The sequence below is a fragment of the Pseudorca crassidens genome, chromosome 7 (assembly GCF_039906515.1).
Source record: "Pseudorca crassidens isolate mPseCra1 chromosome 7, mPseCra1.hap1, whole genome shotgun sequence".
Taxonomy (NCBI): domain Eukaryota; kingdom Metazoa; phylum Chordata; class Mammalia; order Artiodactyla; family Delphinidae; genus Pseudorca; species Pseudorca crassidens.
The window spans coordinates 19,665,312-19,681,390 of record NC_090302.1 but is presented as its reverse complement, the minus strand read 5'-3'; the positions used below and the strand labels follow the sequence as shown (position 1 = coordinate 19,681,390).

The following is a 16,079-nucleotide window of genomic DNA, read 5'->3' as shown; positions in this document are numbered from 1 at the left end:
CACAGACCCTGAATAATTTTAACCTTTATTTTTAAGGTCACTGTGAGTTTGTTCCTCATTTTTTTCTGAGAAAGAGATGCTATATATTATTATTATCTGGGAGAGGGAAGGGAAACTCAGAGAGGTAGAGGGATTCTCCAAGGTCACACAGCTACTAAAGGAAAAGCAGCAAAGCTGGGATCTGGACTCCAGAGCCAGAGCTCTTCCCATTACGCCGTGTTTCCTAAGAGAACCCCCCGAGCCACGGCATGGAGGATGAGGCTGCAGTCTCATTCCTGTCTCTCTGCCACTCCAGCCTCATCCTTTGTGGCTTGGTGGGGGAAGAGGTCTCCTGACCACCACTCTGATCTGCCATGACCCTTCTTCTCATCCGCAGAGAGAATCCGCTTCCCTCTGTCAGTGGGGCATTCAAGGCCCTTTGTTAGGAAGGCACGACCTCATCTCGTGCCTTCGTTCCCAGCCTCACGTGGCTATAGTTGCCCATCCAGTCACACACGGTCAAACCACATGGCTCCTTCAATCAGACAGCTCCACAGCCCAGCCCATTTACCCAACAGCCTCTCTCGTCCCACAAGATGTGGCTCAAACGCCACCTGTGCCCAGGGTCACTGCTGCTGTGGCATCCCTGCCACCAGGATTTAGCCCCAAAGCATGCTGCCATTTATCTAGGCGACTAGGTGTCCTGAGTCCAGTGCCCTTGTGGACAGTCTCTGCCTCACTCACTGCCACCTCCCCCCCCAAAGCTCTGAGCCAGTTCCTGGCCCTCCCCAGAAGGGGATACAGTGTAGCAGTTAAGACCGTGGGCTTTGGAATTAAGACAATTGGGCTCAAACCCTGCTCTGCAACTGATCAGCTGCATGACCTTGGACAAGTCTGTTTAACCTCTACATGCCTCAGTTTCCCCAACCGGGAAATTCGGGTAATAACATACTACCCCACGGGATAAGGTTCAATGAGATGATATGTGTAATGTCAATTACAGCTGCTGGGTGCGCAGATAGCTAATTGCTGGTTGCTCTGGATCAAACGCCAGCCCCGAGGCTGCCCGGTGCAAACCCACCCCAGCCTGCAGCTTCCTCTCCTCTTCCCTCTCCGAGTACCGCAATCAACCCTGAAGTCGGGGCCATCACAGGCCATCAGCAGTGTTTCCAAAACAGCAGCTGGGCCTGCTGCCCAGCAGCTCGTGGGGGGCTGCCCTGCTCTGCGGACGGCTAGGAGAACTCGGGGCTCGGGAGTGGTGGCGGCTCCTGCTGCCCGCTCTGAGCTCTGAACTAGAGCCGTGCAGCCAGGGGAGGGCTCTCCGCCGGGACAGGTCCTTCGCGTGGGGTGCCGACTGCTCTGCCGGACGTCCCGTTGAAATCAGCTGCACAGGGCTCCACACACAGGTCTTTCCCTCCCTCGCCCCAGCACGTTCAGCCTGGCGCCCCATCCCCTCCCTGGGAGTCAGGGGTCTCTCACCTTGAGCCCGCTGCTTTCCGCTTCAGAGCCCGGGTCCACGCCAGTGATGTAAATGCCCAGGCCGTACTCGGCTCCCCCACGGATGGTGAGGCCCAGGGACCGGCCATCCCCCAGCACCAGGTTCACCTGCAGGAGGGAGGGAAGAGAGTATTCGAGGGCCTGGAGGGCACCAGGAACCTTGGGGGGGCGGCAGGCTAAAGACACCCCCTCCCATACTCTGACGGGCACACCTATTCGGGCCTGCAAGATCTCCTGGAACATTCCAGTTTCTTCCCCAGCTCTGCCCCTGGTTTGCTGGGTGACTTGGGGAAGCCCCTCTCCCCTCCGTGGGTCACAGGTACAAGTGCGGTAAAAGGAAGGCGCTGAGGAGGAGACCTCCAGGGACCCCTCGGGTGCTAACACTCTAGACACTCCAGGTTTTCACGTGTTCCTCACAGCATGGCGGCCACAGACTCTCTAGGCCTCCACTGGCTGCCCTTGACTACACGCCCTTCAGTCAGGGAGTACCCGTCAGGCTGCGGACCCTCCACCCAGCTCCCTCACCTCCTATCCTCCCACCTTCGGATCAAGGCTAAGTCCAGGTGCAGGGCCCCACCACCTGCCACCCCAGGGGTCTCCCGCCTCCCCAGGGGTCTCCTGCTCTGCCATCCATCCTGAGAGGCCACGGCAGTGTCGCTTCAGCAGCCCTTCATTCCACAGACACAGGGAGCGCCCACTAAGGGCAGACCCAGTGCCAGGCCAGGGGATGTGGAGATGACCCAGACACAGGCCTGCTCCCAAGGGCTCAGAGTCCTGAGGGGCAGAGAGACCAGTAAACAAGCCTTCACGGTACCGCGTGATCAGAGCCAGATGGGGTGACTTGCGGACTGTGTGGGTGCAGAGGAGGAAAAATGGTCCCGCCTGGAGGTGCGGGGGATGGGTGGGGAGGGGCTTCCTGGAGAAAGTGACGTCTCTGATGAGATTGGAGGGTGGGCAGGAGCCAGCCAGGCAAGGGTAGGGCAAGGGCAAGACGGGCATTCAGGGTCATGGGACAGCAGGAGGGGAGCACACGTTGCACAGGACCGGAGAAGTGAGGCACTGTGGCCAGGGCAGGGAGCGCCGGGGGTGGGATGGGGGCTGGGGAGGTGGATGACTGGGCAGCAGAGGCTGGAGCAGATTCAGGAAGCCTCAGAATCTATGCAGGAACATGCAGGTTAGGTGTGCCTTGCGTCTGAAAGGGGAACTTACAAAAAGAAGTGGCCAGAACAGCTGCAACCTATCCCAAAGGGACAGAAAACATCCCGCAACAAGTTAAGACCCAGTGACATGTGAGGGGCCTAAAGAGAGCACAGTGTGACCACCCGCAGGAGAGGAAGGGGTGGAGGTCCCGGTGGGCATCAGGGGAGGGCAAATGTCATGGTGTCAGGCAAGCCATCCAACTAGCTTTCTACTTCGGAAAAGTCATTCATCTAAGAGTTATCAGGGGCTCTGCACCAGCCACCAGGAGAAGCTTTTTACATTTATTATCTTCCTTCTTCGACCCCCCCCCGCGGCCAGAGGTCAGCGGGGTGGTGCTGAAGAGGACTGACTCAAGTCCAAACTGACCAGTGGGGGCCCGGCTGTGTGACCTTGGGCAAGTTACTTCACTTCTCTGTGCCTCAGCCTCCTCACCTAGAAAATGAGGATGAAAATAGTGTCTGCCTTATAAGGTTACTCGGGAGAGGATCAAATTGAGAGACAAATGTAGGCTAGGCTCTGGCCCCCGGTAAACGCTCAATAGATGCTAGCCACTGTTGGTGCTACTTTGCACAGGACAAAACCAGACAAGGCCACACAGCCGCAGCTGACACCTACTGGCTGGCAGGCCACTGTCGGGGGAGAGCCCTACACACAGAACGACTCTACGTGGTTTGGTTCTAAGACTGTAGACTCCGCAGCCTGTCAGGGAGGCCCATCCCTGTGGGAGAGTGCCAGGCCGTGCCGCCCAGTGGAGTGGCCCCAGCCCCTTTAGTCTAGAGCCAGCCCCCCACCTCTTCATCAGACACCATGGCCACATTATAAGGAGAGCATCCGTGAGGCCCACAGAAGGCTCAGGGGGACTTGTGAGCAGTCACCCAGAAATGTCAGAGCTCTGGGAACAGCAGGCTCTGGGGACACTTGAAGTCGGACTCGGGAACAACTTCCTAGCCCCCTCCCTCCCCCATTGCAGCTCCAGGGCTGGGATAGGTTTGAGGTGACCTAGGTGCACCCTGGTTCACCCTGGTCCCTCATCACATCCAGGTCTGTGTGTTTGGGAGGTGACAGTGTGGTGGCTGCCTGTGTAGACTCTGAAGCCAGACTGTGGAAGTTCAATCCCGGCAATGACACTCGCTAGGTGTGTAACACTGGGCAAGGTACTTCACCTCTCTGTGCCTCAGTTTGCTCATCTATAAAATGGGGAAACAATCACAGCAACTTTATTGGGTTGTTGTGAGTGATGAACGGGTGTATCTACTTGGAGCACTTAGAATCATGACTGCAGAAGCACTCACACAGCGTCAGCTATTGTTATCATCTTCAAAATGTCCCTCTTGGGCAAGCCATGGCGCTGAGCTTGGGCAGGTATGATCTGGAAAGAATGAGGAAGCCTTCTTCATGCGAGAGAATGAACATGGCCTGCTTCTTAGACCAGGGACAGGCTGTGCGCATGTGAGCCGGTGCTGGTATTCCATCCAGTGCAAACCAAACCCCAACTCCGCACTGGGCACAGATTCAGGGGAGAATCTAACTGGGTCCCTGTCCTCAGAGGAACCCCTGAGCTGGAGTATTGGCTGTTGATGGCTCACAGCTGAGTGCCTGCCAGGACCTGCCTCACCTATGGTCACAGACTCCCTGGAGCAGCTCCCATCCAATGACTAGTTGATGCAGACGAGCGAAAGCCTGACCCCTGCCTCAATTCAGGACAACCTTGCAAGTCACCCCCAGCTCCAGAGCTCCCTTGGGACCAGCCAAGGCCTCTGCAGAGATGGTATCACAGCCTACTCCTCCCTCCGCCCGGTCCTGTATTCCTCATGCCTTTTCTGGTGGGGTTCCCAGGGCATTGCATTGCTGCCGTAATAAATGACCATGGATTTAGGGGCTTAAAACAACACAGATTTATTATCGCAAAGCTCTGGAGGTCAAAAGTCTACAGTGGGTCAACAGGACTGCATTCCTTCTAGAGGTTCTTGGGGAGAACCCATTTTCTTGCCTTTTCTAGCTTCTAGAGGCCACCTGCATTCTTGGGCTCATGGCCCCATCCTTCATCTTCAAAGCCAGCAGTGTAGCATCTTCTGATCTCTCTCTCTCTCTGCTCCTGGCATCACACCACCTTTTTCTGACTCTGACACTCCTGCCTTCTTCTAAGGACACTTGTGATCACATTGGGTCCATCCACATAATCCAGGATAATGTCTGTATCCCAAGGTCCTCATCTTAATCACACCTGGAAAGTCCCTTTGCGTGTAAAGTGACCTGTTCACAGGCTCCAGAGATTAGGAGGTAGACGTCTTTGGGGCATCATTATTCTGTCTACCACAGGCACATTCCTCTTTCAGGGAAATCTTGGTCTCAGAGTCCATTCCTGGGAGCCCAACTACAGGCAGAGCATCCCAGAAATATGACCTCCAAGCCCTGAAGGCCGAAGGGGTCAACCAGGGCAAGGGGAGGGCAAGAACGTGTGCAAAAGCTCAGGAAAATGACAGGGAAAGGCCCCCTGGGATCACTGCAGGGTTCTGTTTTGTGGGAGAGTGGCAGGGAAGGCACTAGCCTGTGTGGGGCAGTGAGCGAGGTCAGCAAGGCTGGGCTTCAAGCAGGGGAGAAAAGGCTCAGATTCGGATTTTAGGAAGACTACTGGGGAGGGCTAGCAGCAGAGGAGGCCAACTTCTGGAGCTCCTTTAAGACAAGGTGTGTGCCTTACAATGCTGGTGGGATGAGGGAAGGTGAGCTTCACACCTGGGGGACGTCAGTGAGGCTGGCTGAGGACAGAGTGGCAGCGCCCACCTCAAACCCGGATGGACCCTTCCTGCAGGCTGTGCTGCTGGGGCATGGAACAAGTCAGGCCTGGCCTGGGGGCCTCACACCAAGGCTCCAGCCCAATTCACTTGGTGGCGTGGGTCAGTCCCTCCCCCATTCCCACCCCAACCTGGTCTCTCCAGCTCTGGGACATGAAGATTCTGGGGGGAGAGAGCAGACAGGAACCCAGGAGCACACAGACGGCTGTGGTCCCCGCCTTTGAATACTAAGGATGAAAACAAGCCCTACTGCCTGCCAGTCACTTCCCCATAAATCCTTCACATGGGAATAAAACGGAGTCTTCACCCCAGGACTGTAATAACAGACCTACCAACAGCAGGGTATCTGCTTCAATCACCTGCTGGAAACTCCACCAGCACTTGGCAGGAAACAAAACTCACCTATGGGAAAGGGCACTAAGCTGTGACAGGCAGCCCGGCACAGTGAAAAGAATACCATTCCCACCAATAATAAGAATATAATGATAACTTACTAAATCAACTGGTTACTAAACGTATTGAGTCCTTCCTAGATCCCAGGCACTGTGCTCAGCACTTTACATGCCTTACTTCGTTGAGCCCTCTTTCCTCCTTTACAGTTTCTCTTATTATACCCATTTTCCAGGTGAGGAAAGTGAGGCCAGAGAGGTGAAATGACACGGCCAAGGTCAAACAGCTGGCAGAGCCCAGGCATTTAATCAGCTCACTGCACTGCCTCCCACAGGCTTGAGTTCGCATCCTGGTTCTACCCTTTACTCCTGGGCAACCCTGGGGCAGGGCCTGTTGCTTTTCTGATCTTCAGTTTCCCCATCAGTGAAATGAGAATTGCACAGCTTGCCCGGCGCAGGCACTGCCATCCCCCTTCCCACCTTTCTCTAGAACCCCAACCCTGTCCAGGAAGCAGCATGAGCACCTCAGGAGATGACATCAATAAACATTTGGGGACAAAAATGATATGAAAGGTACTAGCACCTAGGAAGCATTGGATAAATGATGGTTGTTACTGCAATGAATTACTATGCCCCAGGCACTATCCTCTGTGCACATGGTTTATTGATTCTTGAAACAGCCCCATATGGCTGCTATGACCATCCCCAAACCATGGCTAGGCAAGCTTAAGTGACTCACCCAAGGTTAAGTGACTCACCCAAGGTCACACAGTCAGGGAGTTCTGATACCAGGTGCAATACTGTGATTTATACTAAGAAATATATATTTTGTCTTTGTCTTCGTTCCTGGCACTGAGCTCCTGAAACCTTTGTAAATTCCTAGGTGATAAGAGCACTAAGCGCATCTGTTGTTCTAATGAGGTGACTCTGCTTGGGCTCCTGGAGGGTGGCTGGTCCCCAGAAAGACCAAGCCATGATTAGAAGCTTGGGATTTTCAGCCCCACCCCAATTTCTCCAGAGAGGGAAGAGGGGCTGGAAGTGGAGTTAAATAACTGATCGTGCATGGGACTTCCCTGGTGGTCTAGTGGTAAGGAATCCACCTTGCAATGCAGGGGACGCGGGCTCGATCCCGGGTCAGGGATCCCACATGCCACAGGTAGCAACTAAGATCCCACATGTCGTGGGTAGCAACTAAGCCTGCGTGCCACAACTACTGAGCTTGCGCGCCTCAACTAGAGAGAGAAAACCTGCACACCACAACTAGAGAGAAGCCCACGTGCCACAATGGAGAGTCCGCGCACAACACTGAAGATCCCGCATGCCGCAACTAAGACCCGTCGAGGCCAAAAATAAATAAATAAAATTTTAAAAAATTCATCATGCCTACATGAAGAAGGCTCCATAAAAATCCCAATAGTATGGGGTTCAGAGAGCTTCTGGGTCAGTGAACAGGTGGAGGTACGGGGAGAGAGGTGCACCTGGAGGGGGCATGGAAGCTCTGCGCCCCTTCCCACATAACCTGCCCTGCACATCCCTTCCATCTGGACGTTCATCTGTATCCTTTACCGTATCCTTTTATAATAAACTGGTGCACAGTAAGTAAACTGTTTTCCTGAGTTCTGTGAGGCACTTTAGCAAATTAATCAAAGCTGAGACGGGGTCAGGGGAACCTCTGAGTTACAGCCGATCAGCCGGAAGCACAGCTGATAACCTGGACTTGCAACTGGTATCTGAGGTGGGGACAGGTAGGGGGTTGTTTCACGGGACTGAGTCCTTAACCTGTGGGATTGGATGCTCTCCAGGTAGACAGTGTCAGAATTGAGTTAAATTGTAAGACATCCAGCTGGTGTCGCAGAGAATTGCTTGGTGGGAGACCCCACCCCCCAACCCCACATCTGGTGTCAGAAGCGCTGAGTGTGATGGTAAAGGAGAAACACAGGAAACCTGTAGGTTTTTCTTCAGAGCCGGTCCCAAAGGTTCCTCGCCTTCCATTCCCAGCTGGGCCCCAGCCTGAGCTAAGGGGCAGGCCCCTCCGTATCTCTGTGGCTGCTGAAGGCATGAGCTTGGGGGAGAAGCCGCTGCTGCAGAGGGTCTGCCTGCTCAGCCTGGAGCAGGGCCTTGGGACCGATAAACCACTGAGACTTGCTCACTTGCTCATGGGCCAGTGACCCTGGCAGGGGGCAATAGGGGACTTTGAGCCCTGCATCTTAATTCAGTCTTTCATGTAATAAATACTTACTGAGCACCTCCACTGTGCCAGGCACTGATCCAGGCACTTTGGGCGTACCAGGGCCCAGAACCAAAAGCCTTTACACAGGGTGGGGAGAGGAGGCCCTACCACTGTCTCCATGTTACAGAAGAGGAGATTCAGGCTCAGAGAGGTTATGTAACTTATCCAAGGTCACACAGCTGGCAAGTGGTGGAGCCAGGACTTGAACCCAGGCAGCCTGGTTCCAGTGTCTTACTCTCCCTGCCACGCTGACCCCATACTATCTAACTCCCACAACAGATCTGTTCCAGTTTTTTCATACAGAGGCTGGTGGTTAGCCCAGAATGGAAAGCTGGAACACTGAACAACTCTGCACCCTATTCGCCTCTGACGATGTGGGAGGCGAACGTGATAACCGCTACACTACGGAAACACCTGCCTCTGACGATGTGATGGTGACTTGAGAGCAGACAGGCTTGATTCCCAGAGGCGCTACCTGTGTCCTTCCCTTCTGTTCCTTCCTTCAGCCTCATGGGGTGGTTCTCACACTTCAGTGTGGAGAAGGGCATTCCTAGCAAGGGCTGCAAAACCAGAACCAGCTTCAGTGGACAGCTTAGGAGGTTTTCAAGGGTAATTTTGCTACATGTGATTTTTACATCACTACTGCCCTGAGAACTCATTTCCCTAGAAGGTGTGTTCTCACTGGGGTTGAGGTTAGGATTTTTGAAGTTTGGCACGGGAAGTCTGGGAGTCTGGTCGTGGCTATCTGGAATATTAGCTGAGACCAGGCTGCCGGAGAGAAGAGAATCAGGCCAGGGGGCCAGAAGTGAGGGCTCCAGAGACATTTCCCCCATGCCCTTCCTCAACAGGAAAACGGGGGCTCCATGTTGTGTCAGCAAAAGGAGGAACGGGGTCGGGGTGTGTAGAAGCTTCAGCCTGGAACTATAAAATCTGTGGAGGCTTCTCTGGTGTGGTTCAGGGTATTTCCTGCCTCCTGAGGTATCTGGGTCCTCCCTGGAGCATGATTCCCTTAGCCTTTGCCCTCTACATTCCTATATACGTTACTCTGAGACTCCCCGAGGGCACCTTACACCCTCCCAATCCTCCCACCCACTCAATTCCAGTGGCAGGGTCCTTCTCTCTAAGACTTGAAGATGCCATGCTCATTCCCACCTCAGGGCCTCTGCACATGCTGTCCTTGCTGCCCGGCATTTTCAGTGCTCAGAACGGTACGTGACGGCTCCATCTTCCTCTCTCAGTCTCTGCTCAGAAGTCGTCTCCTCAGAGAGGTTTTCCCCGCCCACCTCATCTGAAGCAGAGCCTCCCTCCCCGCCACTCTCTAACCCACTTCCTGATTTCATTTCCTTCCATCAATCGTCACCACCTTAACTACCTTGCTTATTTATGCTCATTTCTGAATTTTTGTCTCATGCCTCCTATGACTTCCAAACTCACTGGAAGCTTCCCCAGAGCAAGGCTTCATGCCTCTTGCCCATTTCTCCATTCCCACCTCCCATAACAGCGTCGGGCACAGGTGCTCACTAAGTGTGGGCTGACTCGTTCAATGCGTCCTAGTTGCCGCAGTGCCCCCTGAATGTCGGATTTTGCATCTGTAAAATGTGCATAAGGACACCTACCCCATGGGGAAGCCACGAGGATTCAGTGAGATGCTGTAAGCACAGAGCCAGCACATGGTGAGCTCTTACTATTCTAAGTCCATGCCCTATACAGGGAAGAGCTTGAGAAAAAGATAAAGTTCACTACCCACCCTGGAAGGCTGGCCTTGAAAATGACTCAATGCCACAGGCTGTGCCGCTTTCTCAAGATGGCCAGGCGGGGAGGGGGATATGAGCCCAACTCTGCAACCCTGGCCACCTTGAAGAAGCCCAGGCAGGCTCTGACGGTGCGTACGAAGTGGCTACCCCACTGCCTCTTGCCTGGCACAGAAGCCCCCGCCATCTCTGCTGCTTCCTGCATATCGACATTTGAGCAAAGAACACAAAACACATTAAATAAATGTTATGGTCTTATGGACAGGAAAAGAGAGCTGAGAAACAGTCTCCAGAGGGAAGGCGGTTGGCTCAGAGCCCCAAGCTGTGTCAAGGTCTTAAAACACCAGAGACCAAAGTCATGGTCATGCTTTGACCATGGTCATGGTCACACCAAAGTCATGCTTACAGGAATGACTTTCTTGGTCCCAGGAGCAACCATAGGGCGCAATGCAAACAGCACCTGGAGTGAACCTTAAATATCAGGGGGACCACCTCTCAGTCCTTTCTAAAGAAACAGTCATGGTCTCAGGGAGGAAGGCTCTGTAGGGGGCATCTATTGATGCCCCTGGCCGTCTTCTTCAGGTTACAACACCCCATGGTGCTTTGGGCTACAACCCCTCCTCCACCGGCCACAGTCTTGGTGTTTCTGTCAATCAAAGGGCACCTCCCCGCCAGCCAATCAGGTGCTCCCTCCCTGGAATATGAATCTTGAGGGGAAGGATGCAGAGAACAGAAACCATGGGGATCCCTTTCTTCCTGGAGACTGCACCCTGAGTCCCTCAGCTTCAGTTCTGGGGCTGCCCACAGCCTTCCAGTAAATTCTGACTTTGTGGAAGGTGACCAGGACCGGTTTCTGGTTTCTCTTCCTTACAACCTGAGACCCACACTGCAAAGGGCGCCCTGTGGAGCTTGGAGTCCTGGCAGCTGCGTGTGCCCATGGCCTGGGTCTGGACCACTGAGAAGTTTTCAATCATCTCTAGTGTAAATCATCCGAGCTTTCTCTCTTCCTCTTTCCACTCTAGGGGCTACAGGGGGACTAGGCTGCAACCAGAAGGGGGCGGTATCCCAGAGGATGGCAGACGGAGAGCAGAGCTGCCCCATCAGCCTAGATGGTCCCCTTTACTCTGCTATGTGAGGAGCAGATAATCCAGCTTATTTAAACCACGGTATTCGGGCTCTCGTTGCAGCAGCTGAGTGTGAATTACAATAAGCGGTGCATAGGTTAAAACGCAAAGAAGACCCTTCGGTTGGGACTTGAGGGAGAGACGAAGGCCAGAGCCCCTACAGCCCACCCCCCTTCTTCCAGCCTCTAAGAAACTTCCCTGTTCTGGGCTTGGCAAGGAGAATGTGGTCTTCATGGCCAGGCCCCCATTCCCAGCCCTCCACCTCCAGGAGGCCCAGTGAGGCCAAGGCCCAGAGGCTCACCTTTTTCTCATCCCCGCCTTGCAGGAGGTGTAGGGTGCTCCTCCGGTCACCCTCGTGCTGCCGTAGGGTGCTGCCATGGGGTTGGGGCAGGCCCGAGGGCGGAGAGATGCTGCGGCCTTGGGGGTCTACCCAGGTGTAGATATGGTTGGTGACGTAGCCGCCAGGGATGCGCCCCGTTGAGTACACCGACAGCACCAGCTTCTTGGAGCCCTTGAGAGCCTAGAGAGACAGAGACACACAAGTTAGCAGGAAAGGGGACGGTGAGGGATTATCCGGAACTTGCTTCCTCTCAGGCCCCCGTACATGGAGTAGGCGACCAGCTCGTAAATGTCTTCCCTTTACTAGCCCTCAATTTTGTCCTATGGAAATGAGAACACCTGTCTCACCCCACTCCGGCCCCCATCTTGAAGTAGTCCAAACACATGGAATAGGACCCCTCAGCATACCTGTGCAGAACGGAGTTAACAGAGCAGGCCTACAACTGGATCCTTACGAGGGCCTGCTGGGCGGGCCTCTGGGAACTTGCATTCTGAGCGTCCCCACCATTCCCTAACTAATAAGGGCAGCCTGCCGTGCCTGGATTATTTGTGCAAACCACGTGGGGGTCTGGGATGTGGGTACAGACGGAGGTGCCCACCTCTGGTGCTGAGTCTCTAATGAGCATCCCTGGTAGACAACGTTTCACACGTGTTGTTACAACTCAGTGCTGGAGGAATCAAGCCCATCCTGTGTGACTGCACAGAGAGGACTCAGACGCTTCTGCCTGGCTTCCCGCAGACTTTGCCTCGCCTGCTGCTCCTGTGCTCACTGCGCTGTGTATCCTTTTGCTGTAACAAATCTTAGCCACGAGCTCAATCATATGCTGAACCCGTGAGCCCTTATGGAAACTGGGGGTGGTCTTGGTGACCCCGATAAATTACTAGACAAGAGAGTCAAGAGATAAAAATACTGATACTAATGATAGCTTAACAATGATAAAGGGCCTGTATGTATGAGACCCTCGGCTCTGTACCTGCTTTATCTCCTGAAATCCGCATGGAATCCAATTCAGTGGGAGAGGGATTGCATGATTTAGTGGAAGGAAACAAGGGAAATAACCTGCCTGCACAGCTAGTAGGGGGTTCCTTTCGTACGCCAACTAATTTTGAGTGTGCATACCACCTTGACTCAACACTTTCTAGTGTGGGGATGGAAGAGCCACAGGGAGAGGTGAACCCAAACTCTGAGCCCTGGGAGCAGCCATGCTGCTTTCCCATGCTGCACCTGTACTGACATGAAGCCCTTTATTCAGGGAGACGGTCACTTAGCACTGGGATTAACAGCAAACAAACCCCTAAACCTGGGACTCCTGAGCCAATGACAGATAGCACCTGCACGTGGGAAAATTCACACTGCCGTTAAAATCGCATTTTACAATCATTACAGAGTATTTGTAAGGCCACGGATGTGTGATACATTTTAATGTTAAGTGCGGTCAGAAGGATATAAATCCTGTCTTACAGTGTGGTCTCAGTTATGTTAAGAGAAAAATTACACAGGAAAAAAAAAAATGAAACTGAGGAGTAACGTGCCAAGATGCCAGCAGTGTTTCTCTCGGGGTGGCAGAATTCTGGGTGATTATTATTTTGTCCTTCCTGTTTCTCAATATTTTCCAAATGTTCCGGAATGAAGGTATATCGCGTTCAATGCTAGAAAACAGCAACATACATAAAAGGGTGGGGAGGCACTTAGCTCTCTGAATCCGTGGAGCACTGTTCTACTGACCCCCCAGTTCTCTTGGCAGACAAAAGGGGTCAAGGGTGGGGCTTTCAAAGACAGTGGGGAGCCCTGGCTGGGCGGGGCTGCCAGACAAGGACACTGGGCCACAGGACTGGACACTCTGACATCTGAACCTCTTCCAGAGGAGGACGGGCAAGCTGGAGGGATAACGGGTGGAGGGATAACGAGAGGATGGCAGCTCTCCAAAATCCTGCTTGTGAAATAGATTTCTTTTTTTTTTTTTTCTGTACGTGGGCCTCTCACTGTTGCGGCCCCTCCCGTTGCAGAGCACAGGCTCCGGACGCGCAGGCTCAGCGGCCATGGCTCACGGGCCCAGCCGCTCCGCGGCATGTGGGATCTTCCCGGACCGGGGCACGAACCCATGTCCCCTGCATCGGCAGGCGGACTCTCAACCACTGCGCCACCAGGGAAGCCCTGTGAAATAGATTTTTGAGAAGATGAGCAGAGAAAGATTGTACAGTGTTCTTTTCACATTCCTTGGGACTTCCCTGACAGAACAGTTGGGAAAATAAAGCCTCTGTGAAGTTTGAGGTGCAGGATGGAGGAAGCCGTAGACCAAGTGGGCTTCTGCCAGAACCCAGGGCATGAACACCACCTGCAGAAGCCACTGCAGCCTCTGAGCGGTCTTCCGGACCCTCTGCCCTGCCCCCTGCTCCCTCCTCCGTGAAGGCACTGCTGCAGCTCTGATGCTGCTGCAACTGGCCTGCCTCTTCTTTGCTCCCTTCCCTGGACAGACGGTGAGTCTGAGCCCCATCACTCATCAACAAGGGCTGACCCATCCTACTGTGTGCTGGGCCTGGAGAGAGCAAAGTGGGCACATCCTCACGGCACCTACAGCCTGGAGAGAGACAAGGCTCCGTCAGGCGCACAGGAGGTCCTCAGAAAAGCCTGGTTGCCCTGACTGGATGAGAAAGCACATATATGGCCTCCAAAGGAACCAGAGCGTGCACAGGCATCATCCCGCAGCCACCTTCCTCATCTGATCCAGAAGGCTGCGCTGGAATTAGGAACGGGGAAGGCAAGTGGAAAGAATGGACGTTGTGCATTTGGGCAGAACTGGATTTAAGTCGCTTCTGTCACTTGTAGGTCAGGAGCCCTGGGGCCGGCTGCTTCCTCTCTGAAAGCAGCACACGTGGGATGCAGACAATACCCACCTCTCAGGATTGCGTGGGTTAAAGGAAACAGTGTGCTTGAGGGCCAGGCCTCTGCACACAGCGGGGGATCAGCAGGCAGCAGAGCCCACTCGCCTCTCCTCCCAGGAGTGTCCGCATTGAGAAGGGAAACCAGGTGTAGATAAGCATTGTCCAAGGAGTTAAAAAAAAAAAAGAAAAGAAAAGAGGTGTCTGAGAGAATGGAAACCAACGCACAGTGCATGATTTGTATTCTGTATGGCTGGCAGGAGTGGCATTCTCTTGGTCAGTTCTATAAATAGGCAAGCAGCAACCTTGAGAACCGAGAGGATGTTAATGACATTGATGAGAACACCACGGAGAGCTGGCGCCGGAGAGGGCCTGGGAGGTCACTGAGTCTCCCAAGTGCTGCCCGTCCCCAGTGTGGTACAGAAGGGGACACTGGCAACCCGAGATGGGAAGGGACCGAGAGGGTACAGCCCAGACACAGGAGGCCAGCCCTGGACAAGCCTCTTCGCCTCTGCACCTCAGTTTCCCCATCACAAGCCTGTGGGACCAGGAAATCTGACGGCCACTCAAGCCTAGCCCATTCTGGAACCTCTGACATTGGCTCTTTGGGGGGTAAATAGAGGCTTTCCTTGGGTCTTGGAGAGCACGAGTATCATCATCCATCTTTATCTCCCTGGCAAAACTGAAGGAAAAACGAGATTCCTGAGACAGCACTTTCCACATCCAAGCAGGCTCTGGGAATATGGTCTTGGTGCCGTGGCCATTAGAACCCAGAGGGAAGGCCTCCATCCACTGTGCTTTGACTAAACCTTGTGCGTCACGCAGGGAAGGCGAGGAGGGGATGGTCTAGGAATTCAGTTTCTACTTTCTCATTGCCTTCTGGTCTCCTTTTTTTACAAACAATCGCTTGCTTATTTTAAAAGGGGTCACTGAACGGAGGGGTTAATTCCTAAAAAGAGCTGGCTGGTGCTTTCTTGCCCTGACAACCCTTCCGCCTGCCTTCCACACTTACTCACCATTGCTACCTTGATCCCCGAGGCTCAGGCCATCTGGAGGATAGCGTGGTTAGGTGCCCAGGCCATTCATTTCACAGAACTGGTGGCTTCTCTCACTGGCGAGCCTCAGGAGCAAGCAGCCCTACGCAGTAGGGCAAAGTAGAAGGAACTCTGGCTGTGAAACCGAGACCCAGGCATGTCCCTGTTGTGCCCCTGTCCTGCTGGGTGGTCGGGGGCTACGTCCTCCTCTTGCTGGGGCTCGGTTTTGCCAACTGGCAATGAACAGGCTAGAATCTCTGATTGCTAAGGTCCTGCCCCAAGTTAAACATCAATGTCCTCTGGTTCATTGCTGTATTTAGAAGAAAAGAAGTTGCTATCAGGTCCCTGAACCAGATCTTGAACCTGGAGGCTCTGAGGTTCCATATCAATTGGGAGGGACCAAAAGGGTTTAAGAAAACACCAGGAGAGCAGACGGAGCACCTCGGGTGTTGCAGGATGCACCCCCAACTCGGCACTATCATGGGCAGCAGAGGGACCTTCAAAGGGACCTGAGGACTGGGTGGGGACACACTCCAGTGGGACTACAACTGTGTTTCCCTGCTCCTTTTTTTTTTTTTTTTTTTTTGGTACACGGGCCTCTCACTGTTGTGGCCTCTTCCGTTGCGGAGCAACAGGCTCCAGACGCGCAGGCTCAGCGGCCATGGTTCACGGGCCCAGCCGCTCCGCGGCATGTGGGATCTTCCCGGACCGGGGCACGAGCCCGTGTCCCCTGCATCGGCAGGCGGACTCTCAACCGCTGCACAATCAGGGAAGCCTGCTCTTTGTAGGCAGCTGCTCATGTGTGGTAAATCACATCCAAAAGCTACCTTAAAGCAGCCTGCATGCTCTGCCTGTGACTGTGGG

At 53.9% G+C, this 16,079-nt stretch overlaps 1 protein-coding gene across 4 annotated transcripts in view; it reads right to left on the bottom strand.

Moving 5' to 3' along the window:
* WHRN (whirlin) overlaps positions 1 to 16,079 on the bottom strand; it is an 88,775-nt gene that overhangs the window by 52,999 nt on the left and 19,697 nt on the right. For all 4 annotated transcript variants that reach the window (XM_067743548.1, XM_067743549.1, XM_067743550.1 and 1 more), the window contains exons 2-3: positions 11,264 to 11,482; positions 1,459 to 1,584 (exon numbers count right to left, since the gene is read on the bottom strand). In XM_067743548.1, coding sequence (XP_067599649.1) covers positions 1,459 to 1,584; positions 11,264 to 11,482 — 345 coding nt within the window. The remainder of the gene's footprint in view (positions 1 to 1,458; positions 1,585 to 11,263; positions 11,483 to 16,079) is intronic.